The 12,303-nt window shown below is 37.0% G+C and overlaps 1 protein-coding gene across 3 annotated transcripts in view; it reads right to left on the bottom strand.

Annotated features, from left to right (window-relative positions):
* rols (rolling pebbles) overlaps positions 1–12,303 on the bottom strand; it is a 630,535-nt gene that overhangs the window by 27,898 nt on the left and 590,334 nt on the right. For all 3 annotated transcript variants that reach the window (XM_069817947.1, XM_069817949.1, XM_069817948.1), the window contains 3 exons: positions 8,955–9,374; positions 6,964–7,122; positions 2,431–2,599 (listed from right to left, as the gene is read on the bottom strand). In XM_069817947.1, coding sequence (XP_069674048.1) covers positions 2,431–2,599; positions 6,964–7,122; positions 8,955–9,374 — 748 coding nt within the window. The remainder of the gene's footprint in view (positions 1–2,430; positions 2,600–6,963; positions 7,123–8,954; positions 9,375–12,303) is intronic.

Genomic DNA, 12,303 nt, shown 5'->3' with positions numbered 1-12,303 from the left:
ATACATGACAAGATTACCTAAAAACAAATCAAGAAATTTTATCAGGACTTATAAAGTCAATCCAGTTCTGGACAGAAGCAGAGTACCACATTTAATCTGAAATATCACCCCGGGAAGAAGAAATCTAGTTCAACCTCTCAAGAGACTTCTAAACTGATTCATTATGGGATTGGAACAGACCATGGAACCTACATCCCTGATCGCTTAACAATGACAATGATGATAATGATGATGGTGATGATGATGATGATGACGATGATGATGATGATTATTACTAGTATATTATTATTATTATTATTATTCCATAAGGCCTGTTACTGTCTTCAGTTTTTATCAATCTTTTGAAGGGTGGCCGAAATGATAGTGGCAAAATTACAGCACTGGCAGTTAGACCCTGTTTCCAGCATTCAGAATTCAGTTACCAAATATCTCCTCTATGAAAAGACTGTCATCTTAGCTAATCAGAAAGCCACACAACCTTTTCTCTCTCCCAACATGCAATAAAATTTATCTATTGCATTACATGATGCTTGAAGTACACATATGGGTACTACAGTGAAAGCTCAGTACATATTATAATGCACATGAGAAAATAATATTATTTATACATTACGGGTATTTTGAAAAGTACGTTATATTGAAGAAAGGAAGTTTTATCGAAACACAGACGTTGTTTTGATTCTATTTCATTCTATTTTAGTTAATGCAGAGTTATTCCACAACATATCTTACCTCTTATTTACTGCAGCTGTGTTTACAATTCATGTAAGATTCAATAAACTCAAGAAACCCACTATGTTTATTAAAAAAGCTAATATGCATATCACTGAATTTTAAATAAATTATTGAAACTAAAAGAAAAGAAGTTCTCAACTTCAGTTATATTTTTAATCTATCTTCTACAAAATGTTGAAATTCACTCAATGATTTGAGAAGCAATCATTCTTGCTAGAAACAACGTAGGACAAAATCATATGCATGCAAAATGCTAAATTTACATACAATATTACATTTCTAGCAAACATGTTCAAAATAAAAACAGTTACACATAGCACATAAAATCTGCAACGAACAATATATGAATTAAAGATGTAAAGATAAAAAATTATAATAATTATATTTCATACACATACAGTATATATATATATATATATATATATATATATATATATATATATATATATATATATACAGGGTGTTTCCGGGCTAGTGTCACAAACTTTCATGGATGATGGCGAAGGGCACATGTATCAATTTGAGATAAGGAACCCTGGTCCAGAAATGACTGACTCGAAAGTTATAAGCAAAAATAGTTGTGTGGAAATGAAATAATTTTATTCCTCTGTACACCTTATTTATGTGTATTTATCTGTACATCTTACACGTACTGTATTCATCTGACGTTGTTTATGTTGTCTATTTACAGTATTCCATTCAGTGCGGTGTCTGAGGGGTGGGGACAGGAAACTACACTGAAGCAATGCAGATAGCGTAATCTGTAACAGACATGGTCGGTCCTGATATGCACGCCGGTAGACAGCAGTGTATGTGTACAATTTGCAGTATCCAGTCGATCAGTCCTAGTGAAATGAAGGAGTACACGAGAGTGGAATATGCAGACCTGATGTTCTAATACGGATGAGCCAATGGGAACAGTAGATAAGCTCACAGATTGTATCGGCCCAAGTACCCACATAGGAGACATTCGGCCCATACCATCTTTCTATGACTGTTCCAAAGGTTAAGGGAAGGAGGGCACATGGTGCCAAATTACAATTCCATTTCCACACAACTATTTTTGCTTATAACTTTCGACTCAGTCATTTCTGGACCAGGGTTCCTTATTTCAAATTGATACATGTGCCCTTCTCCATCATCCCTAAAAGTTTGTAACACTAGCCCAGAAACACTCTGTGTGTGTGTGTGTGTGTATACATATATACCGGTATATATATATATATATATATATATATATATATATATACACATACATACATACATTTTCATAGGTACATAATAATGAAATGATTACAAATGATTTGAAATATCTTTGTATTGTTATTATATGGGATTTCAGTGGAGGATTTAAAATGTGTTAGCAAAACAGAAAAGTACGATAAACTGAAGTTTGTTATAATGAGAAAATTTTATAGTACTTTATGTTTACACATTTCTAACACAGTATTGAGCCACCGGCATAGCTCAATCAGCTTAGGTGTTTGCCTCCTGATCCAGAGTTGCACTCGGGCATGGGTTCGATTCTCATTTGGGCTGATTGCCTAGCTGGTTTTTTTCCAAGGTTTTCTCGAACTGTAAGGCGACTGTCAGGTAATCTCACCAATCCCATCGACACTAAATAACCGAGTAGTTGATACAGCGTCGTTAAATAACAAACTAAAGAAAGAAAACACAGTGATGCTGATGATTGACCTTTATCCAAGAGGAGCTCAATGAGTCCGACATGGCCCTCAGAAGCAGCCAGCATGAGAGGAGAGCGTCCGACAGGGTCACATTGCTCCAGGGGCGCGTGGTGCTGCAGGAGTCTCTCTGCCACGGCCCAGTGACCCTCCTTCACTGCCAGCAGCAGTGGCGCCATCTCCTGCAATAGCAATAATTCCACAGTGTGAATGCTGAATGAAGGACTATTATGCCACACAACATAAAGCACACAGTATCCTTGAATTATATTAGATTGATACATACATTCGTAGCGTTTTTGTTCGTCACCACAACACTGCTTGCTGTTAGGAGATTGTTTATCAGTTGTCATTTGTCATTTGCTATTTGGAGTGTTGTGCTTGTAAATATGCCTTGAATTTTGCGGATTTGGAGAAGTTTGTGTTACTCGTGGGCTAAAGAAAATTACAAAAAAAAAAAAAAAAAAGAAAACTTCCGACATATTCTTCTGTTTGAGTTCAATAGAGGAGCAAAGGCAGTGAAGGCAGCTCGAAACATTTGTACCGTGTATGGGCAGAATGTCACTGGAGAAAGCACTGCAAGAAAATGGTTCTGTCGTTTCAATACACAACACCCCATACTAAAGTTGGTGCCCTTCCACAGAAGAAGATGTTATATGTCTGGTGGAGTAAAACTCTCTTAGCGCAGAGCATTAGCTAATACTTCTTGAGTTGCAGTTAATCTTCGTGGAGTTTCTAAACTTTTATCAATTTGAGGAGGAAAAGAGGAGAAAAAACTTGTTATTTTTCTGGATAGAAGAAAAAGATAGAGAACAGAGTATCAATACATATGAGAAGATATTAGGAGTGTGTTGGGAATGTTTTGGTATGGATGTGAGCGATGGACAAGTACAGGAAGCATTTAGAGTAGGAAAGAAGCAAATACAAAATTCAGGATAAGTTAGGCCAATATTAGTCAAATTTAAGAGTGTGGTTATGAAGGAGAGGATTATGAAGAGAAGGATAGGGAACACAACGATCAGAATAGATAACGATTGGAGATGCGAAGTAAGAAGTAGAAGAAGAGTTTTAATCCCTTTTCTTAGAGCAGCACGAAGGAATGGACAATTCGCGAAATTTATCAAGGACAAAATTAAGATAAACAATTTGGTTTTTAGTGTAGAGGAGTGCCTAGTAACATTAAAAAAACCGATTGTAGGCTCAGAAGAAAAGGAAAAGAACAGAAAAGTTTGAAAGAAAAAATAAAAAATATCATATCTAAAGGCGAGGTTAGTGACACAAATGTGGTGAGTGTACGCGAGACAAATGCAAACGTGTCAAACTCAGCGAAAATTTCCGGAAAGTAAGCAGTGACGTCATCTGAAGAAGAAACAGGAGTGATGCAAACTGGTATTCAGCAAGCACAACAGAACAAGACCTCAGTGCAAGCGAATGGAAATAGTGGACATCAGATGGGAGCAATTCCAAAGCGGGTGAAGGAACTAAGATCTAAATCGAGGCTGATGAGAAGTAGACTAATGCAAGTAGGAGATAGTTCAGGGAGCAGTGATGAAGGAAGAGGGGAAAACACGGTGAAAAAACAGTATGACTTAAGGAAATGGTGTGGAGGGGAAATAAATCGTGAGAAAAGAGAACTAAGACCTAAATAAAGTAGCAATGTGGAAAAATTAGCAGCAAAAAGTGCAAATAGTTAGAGATGTGAAGTGAGGGAAAATGTGTCATATAGGAGGAGGGGTAAAAAATTAGAATTATAGTATTTTTGGTATAATAATGGGTGAGGAGAAAAGTAGTGGAAGAACTGATGACGGACAAGAGAAGACTAGAGGAAGAATTGCAATAATAAATTAAAAATAAGTAATGTCCTAATGACTTGTACGAGAGACGTTGTAAAATGAGGAGACAGCATCATATACTAATAATGTGAAGTGTCGCCTCACCAAAAGGTAAATTGCTTAAAGACAAATATATACATTCATATGTCTGGTGGGATAAAGAAGGTATCGGGTACTACAATTTGCTTCCCAGGAATGTAACCATAACTGCTGAGATTTATTGCCAACTCAGACGCTTTGTGGCCGAAATTGAAGAGAAACGACCAGAAGACTGCACTAAATGCTGCTGCAACACGAAAATGCATGCTCACACTTCGCTAACATAAGAAAAGCAGCTATCTTGGAGCTTGGTTGAAAGGTGATTCCACATTCCCCAAAATCTTAATCTTCTGATCTTAGATTTCCACCTTTTCCGTTCTCTATCCAACAACTTTCAAGGGAACTCCTTTGATAACGAAGATGCTTTACACACTTAGCTTGACGAATTCTTCAACTCCAAACCACCCAATTTCTTCAGATACAGAATCAAAAAACTACCCCAGTGTTCGCAGAAAGTTACAGATAATGTAGGAGAATATATTACTGACTAATGTCTGTATTCTAATCACCTCAAATAAAAACTTTCGTCACAACAGCAAAAGAAGGCTACGAATTTTTGCATCAACTCAATACAAACAAAGTTGTTTAATAGGAAGGTAAATTTCGAAATTTGATCTGTGGTTCCTATGCCACTTTTTGTTCTATTTCATAAACGGACAATTGCACGTTCAATTTTACAAGCAATTCATGCAAATCATTTCAAGCTGTATAAATTTCTTGATTTTAGGCAAAATTTTGCACATAATTATTGTTCTCAAGAACACATCTGGAAAGTTTGTTACTGAATTATTTTACTATCGTCTTCTGTAGTGATTGACTAATTATGCACCATACTTGGGATCAGATCCAAGATGTTCAAAATTAATGCTCCACTTCATATTTATTTACTTATTTCTTTCTGTTGGGAAGGAAAAAAAAGAGGTTGAATTAAAAGAAAAAAAAAAAACCTAATACTGTTCTTTGATATATGCAGAACACAAAATATATATATATATATATATATATATATCATTTTATTGGCCATTTTGCACGATTGGAGGTCATTCGTAATCTTTTTAAATGGCCTACATGCTGAGATTTTAAGTGACATGCTATTTGTTGATTTCCCACAAGTTTGATTTTCTGACATGGTACTTACAAAAATGGATATAACTCAGGAACCACTAAAAGGAAGTTCATGAAATTTTGAACACATCTTTAGCAGACTATAAGTTAACTTTTGTCTTGATTAGAATTTTGATATTTTATGCATATGTAAAAATAATTTCCAATCGCAAATCACTGACCACAAAATAATAACTAATCATGTTCATAAGCTTGTATTATTGTACCCAGGTGAAATATTAAAAATTTAATCTAAACAATTTGTTGTTGATGTTGTTTTCTAATGCCAGGCGTTTGACAATAAAGTCATTTGACCTCTTGCACTCCAATATTTTTCAAAGCTATTGTCACGGTCAGCCACTGAAGCACAGATTTTGAGGTGTTCCAAATCCATTTCTTGTGGCAAGTTGTAGCCGATTTAAGTGAACACCATATTTTAACGTTTTGATGGCTACTTCATCCACACACAACCCCCAGAATGTCTAGAGGACCACACCTAGTGTTGGTCAACGGGTCGACTAGACCTAGTTGGGAGATCTTGTTGATCACCAGCTTTCCCTCCTTAAGCCACTGGAGGACGATTTTAGTGCCATAGCAGGTCAGCACTAGGAACAGAAAGGTAGAAAGGGTAGAAAGGAAAGTGAAATGAACCCCTAGGTCTTGAATGCTCTAATATCATCGGGATCAAAGAAAGTAAGAGTTCAGTCAAAGGACTGGATAGGAAAGGGTAAAGAGGGAATTAGGTATTGAATAGAGAAAAATTATACCAAATTCGGTCATTAACTCATCAAACTGACCAGTGCTAATTGATGAGTAGCCCCTCCCTTTAGTTCAGCTGAATCTAAACAATTTGTACACTGGCTTTGTAAGTAAAATGGTGAAATAATTTTGTGAATATCTTAAAAATTGACTGATTTATATAAATTTTAGTAAATTTCTATGCGACTCCCCCCCCACCCCTTAATTAATTTTCGAACACTATTGGCAGTGATTTAAGGTTTCACTTACTCAACAATTGAAAGTATTGTACAAAAAAAAAAAAAAAATGACAGATTTCACCATCCTTTCCCCTTAAATATATCTTGCATGGTTTGAAGACCGTTTTCAGGACATAAAATTTATAGATATAAATTAAGTGTAAAGGCCTATAAAGTATACCATGAACTGATACTGATACAGTATACACAGTAAACAAATACAATGAATTTTTAAACAGAATTTTGCTTACAATTTTAACTGATCGAAGGTCGTAAAGTTTCCTTTTCTTTATATCAGGAACTTAATATGACATAGGACTTCCAGCTTAATTTCCCTCCTATAGAGAACTTTCCTCGTATTTTGAATTTTTCCGTCAAAAAATTGTATTGCCTCATCCAGGTATCAGTACTTGCTATCCAGAGGCAGTTACCATATGCAAGAAAGAGGCTTTATTGCAACTGCTACTTGTCCTAAATTTACTCTAGCTATCAATGGCTGGTAAAATGACATTTTAAACTGTTAAGAGAAATTACCTTCCTGTTGACTGCAGAAATGCTAGCTCCTCTGACGAGCAGAGCTGTACATACGCTGTGGCAGCCGTTAGAAGCTGCAACAGTCAGAGCTGTTTCTCCTGTTAATGTATCGTGGGCATCTGCCTTCACTTCGGCCATGTCCAGGAGGTACTCCACGATCTGAAATACACAAGTGGTCATACCACATACTGATCATTCACAAACTAATATACATAATGATTTTCATTGTTTATCATGTCACAAAATGAATCGCTCAAGTAAAGTAACAAATTTCTGCTATATACAATACGTAAGTGGCTATGAGGAAAAAATAAACTTTACACTAATAATAATCAAAAGACAATGCAGCATTTCAGTGGTAGAAATTTACTTACTTACTTACTTATTTACAACTTACAAATGGCTTTTAAGGAACCTGCAAGTTCATTGCCCCCTCACATAAGCCCGCCATCGATCCCTATCCTGTGCAAGATTAATCCAGTCTCTATCATCATATCCTACCTCCTTCAAATCATTTTAATATTATCCTCCCATCTACGTCTCGGCCTCCCCAAAAGTCTTTTTCCCTCTGCTATTCTATGGATTCATAACAAGTTGTTTTTTACGATGATGGATTGCTAGCCCTTTGCCCAAGCCCCAAGCTGGAGGACCACCCCTTATCGGCTGTCCACGACTGCTTATTCAATATATTTGCAGCTACCCTCCATATCTGGAGGCCGTCTTCTCTATCCGCAACCTGAGGACGCGCCATGTCATGGTGATAGGGACCCATAATGGTAAGAAATTAACTAAGATAAAATCAGAAAATTTTCTTTTGAGTCTCCAAGACCTTCTAAGTACAAATTCATAAAGAGGTTCCAGTTATGTGTTGATGTAGACAGAGAATATTTCTAGCAACTGCTACAAAACGACTAAAGGCCCATTCACAATGAAAATTAAACATAACCGTAACATAAACACAGAAGTTTGCGTCCAGGCTACCAAATGGGATCATTCACAATGATTCACATAAGCATTGATATAAACATTACCGTAAGATGTTAACATGAAAGTTTGCCAACTCCAAACTTTCATGCTTATGCTTACGTGATTTGCAAACAGAACACAATCGTGGAGCGCTGAAGTATATGACAGAATATGAGGAAATGGCATCGTTGTTATGTTTCCATGGTTACCAAGTATGTTTGCTGTTATGTTTATGTTCCCATCGTGAATGATGGTATGACTTCTCGATTTTACTGTAACGTTGAGTTAACGCTTACTTTATGTTTAATTTTCATTGTGAATGAGCCTTAAGTGCTGTGGTTAATGTACTAATAACCCAGCCATACCTATTTTTCTGCAATAGACTTATATTGCATGTTCCATGGGTGGATTCTGTTAATGAAAGCAATGCACAATTGTTCTTACTGATATGTAGCCATGTGCGGTTGCATGTGTGGTGTGGCGGGGATTTACTACATAAGCGAGACAGGCTAGGCTGACCGTTTGGATATGACTTCAAGTCATTCTTCAAACTCCCTTGCAATGTCTGTATTGTATGTAACACCTGGTTGCAAACTGAATGTCTGGATTACAGTATGGTACACAACTTGACCTGCTATTGTTTGTAAAGGGTTGTTGTCACGATGCAAGAAAGAGTTTGCTCTACTCCACTCTCTTTTAGTATTAGTAAATTGTAACTGAAAATGGTATTGGTCGCGATGACATTTCCGAATACCTGCGAATTCCTCTCAACTACAGTCTCTGTTCAATGTACGTAGAACATGAATTTTTTTTAGCATTTACAGTGCTGCTAAATGTCGCTATAAACAAGTTGCTTATTAAAAATATGTCGTTCAATACAGATAAAAACCATAGACAGACTTCTTAACGACTGTTGTTGTAGCTGAGGTGGTCGTTATAACGAAGTTCAACTGTACTTATTTGAGTTACAAATTTGCAAATCTGAAATCTGCAACAGAAGTATGTAATAAATAATAAAGGCTCACCTCTGTGTGTCCTTGTGCAGCAGCTGCGACAAGGGCTTGCTGTGCTGCTTCCCCAAGTTCCACTTCCGTCTCTGGATTACGGAGAACCCAATCACAAGCCAGGAGGTAGCCCACAACGTTCAGACGCCCATTCCTTGCTGCGTGGACCAGAGGGCAGCGCCCCGCAGTGTCAGCTTGTCCTAGACTTGACCCCGCTGCCACCAGCTGGCGCACAACTTCACAGTGGCCCCGCGTTGATGCCAGTGACAATGCTGAACAGCCCTGGCTGTTGGTCAAATCTACGTCCGCGCCAAACTCCAAGAGGACAGCCACCATCTCCACGATGCCTTCATGTGCGTACATGCACAGCACGGGGGCGTTACCCAGGAACTCGGTCGTGTGGTTTGGGGAGGCTCCAGCCAGCAGCAGGAGGCGAGAAACCTGTGACATGAGCAGTCATCATCATATACCAAACCAGCAAATACTGAAACAACCAGAGCACTGTGAGCAGCTCGTGCTTTATTCAGCTATCGTACACAAAGAGAAGCAGAGGAATAACCTATAACTACCTTCATCCGAACGCATTTCTGATGACGATGATGATGGTAACAGGGGTGATTATACTAGTGATGGAGGTTAAACAAAAAAGAAAGAAAACAGGGGAAAAGAAAGGAAAGACAGATCAAAGACAAGTAAAAAGGTAGTAAGAAGGGGAAGCAAGGGAGAAAGGAAAGAAAAAAGGAACAGAAAGAAGAACAGTGGGAACAAAAGAAAAGATAGAAAGGAAAGAGGCAGTGAAAGAAAATTAAGAATGAATTACAGAAAAATGAGATAGGAAATAATGATATAAAGGAGGGTAGTTAAGTAACTATCCATTCTGATTTTTCCAGAACAGACTCGAATTTAGACCTCCAGTCCCGAATTTTTCTGAAGGCAATTCGCGACGCCAATTTGTCCATGATTTTGCCAAGATGTCATGATTTACCCGGATTTAGATTTTTCTAAATTCACAGTAATGCTTTTAAGGAATATGAACTGTAAAGTTGGCAATATAATCAGTTGTCACTACTGGTGTTGGTAGTACTGTATATCTCATTTGCTTCAAAATTTAATTGAATATGGATATAGCCCAGTGACGGTTCGTGCCCTAAAATGACAGGAGGTTGACTACTTTTATGGTATTACATAGTTTTCCAACAATTCAAACAATATCTCGTTTCTGAAAAATTAAAAAAATACTACAGTTCTTTAAAGTAGATAATTACCTTAAAATGAGCCTGATGATGATGATGATGATGATGATGATGATGATGATGATGATGATGAATTATCTTTGAAAGAACATAGCGTTTTTCCTTACGTTATCATTCTGTCTTTCAATATTCTGCCTGAAAGCTGAGCTAAGCTGTTGCCTAATTTCTGTTCTTCCAAGAACTGATAAATCTAGGCAAGCATTCTTATGAGCAATAGATTCTTCATGCTTCTTAATTTTCTGTGTCAAATGGCTTAAATCTCACACACCAGTGCATGTCCAGCTCCTATCTTTACCCTTAGCAAATAGCAGGCACGGGAAACAAAATAATTTATTTATAGATTCACAACAGCAAATCCAGCTGTTTCTTTCATATATTTTTACATTAAAAGGTCTTACCTCGGCTTGTTTGTGCTTGTTTTAAATCGAGTTAAGATAACAGCCTTCCAATCTTTCAAGATTAAAACTGAAAAATTTGTTTGTAAAAGATATTGAACACTATTCATTTTCTTTGGAAACGAACACTGGTCACACTCACAGATGAATATATTAAGACTAAAACACCAAGAACGACCATTCTTACGTTTCCGCCATAGCATGTTGGCTGTCTCACTATTACGTCACTGGACAGGTGCACTCAATGCAGTGTGCTGGTCTTCATACCAGCGCATGCACATGTTTCCCCTGCAGCATTCCCCCCTTACCATTCACCCCGCATGCAAGTCCAGAAGCTGGTTCGGCGAGGTTCAGAGGAGAAATTGAACCTCGTAAGCATGTATTCGATCTTTGTGATTCATAGGTTTTCATACGACAAAAATACATCAAAGCCGCAAGTAAACTTATTAAAGATGAGCAAGAAACAAAGAATGATAGTGTAAATTATAAGTAAATTTATTGAAACAATTAAATTGTTTTTCCTTGTTTTTCCTCGGGATTCTCTGACCATTGAACACACAGGATGCACTGCCACTGGTATAGCCAATGAGAGAAGCTGGCAGTGCCAATATTCCAATGTGCTGTGATTGGGCTGGCACCAGTCGCCGTTATAAAAGAACATCTACTGGTAGAATCAACAATTACACTAAAATGTAACTGAAGTGGAACTGAGAATAAGATAGAGGAATAAGCAGTGAAGTGTTAAGGAAAAGATGAATAGATAAAACAGTGTGAAGAAAAGTAATAAAGGTAGTGAGGCTAATACGAGTTAGAAATAGTAAGTAAATAATATTCATCATCATCATCCAAACAAGTATAAGGCCCAAGGCCCTTTACAGCCTCAGTGAATCATTCTCAGTCCACCTTTTTTTGGACGGTCTAAAGATCTCTTCCCTTGGGGACGGTATTGAAGCATGGCTTTTGGAATTCTATTCCAATTCATTCATTGGACATGGTTTTTTCATTGCAACTGGTACTTGTTTATAAACTGTGAGACTGGTTGTAATTGAAGTCCTTGCATGATATTCTCATTTCTTTTGCGGTCCAAGTGACTATATCCTAGTGTTGAGGGTTTCATGTAATTGAGAGAGGAAGAATATGGGAAGTGGAGGAGGTAGAAAGTGAATGCAAGTAGAGAGAGTGAATCGTAAAAGTTATCGAATAAAGTGAAAAAGTGTTAAGTTAATTGAACAAGTAATAGCAAGGAAGTTTACAAACATTGGAACACTGGAACAATAAATGAGACAAATAATATAATACAGTAACGTAGGTGAGAAAGTATAAAAATTAGTGAATACTAGTCAGAGAAAAAAGAGTTAATATAAACAGAAAATTAGGGACAACAGTAATGAAAGATGACAATGATAGTAGAGATGGATGAGTAGATTATAGCCGAGAATGTTTGTAAACAAGAGTAAGGTAGACAGTATTGCATAGTATTCGGGAATGGGATTGAGGGAAGTTAAAGAAGGTGAAGAGTTGAAAATAATGTATAGCAGAAAGAATGAAGGAAGAAAATAGACTGAAACAGACCTTAACTTTAGGTAATTGGAAGATATGGGAAGATAAAGGTGACAGGATAAATATTTTAGGACACGTGATTGAATGTAATCAAATGTAGTGGTGGACCATATTAAGAAAATGTGAGGGAAACCATTACCTGAAAGCAGTATGATGATAATA

The sequence above is a fragment of the Periplaneta americana genome, chromosome 2, assembly GCF_040183065.1.
Source record: "Periplaneta americana isolate PAMFEO1 chromosome 2, P.americana_PAMFEO1_priV1, whole genome shotgun sequence".
NCBI classification, from domain to species: domain Eukaryota; kingdom Metazoa; phylum Arthropoda; class Insecta; order Blattodea; family Blattidae; genus Periplaneta; species Periplaneta americana.
This window is presented reverse-complemented; position numbering and strand designations above follow the sequence as displayed.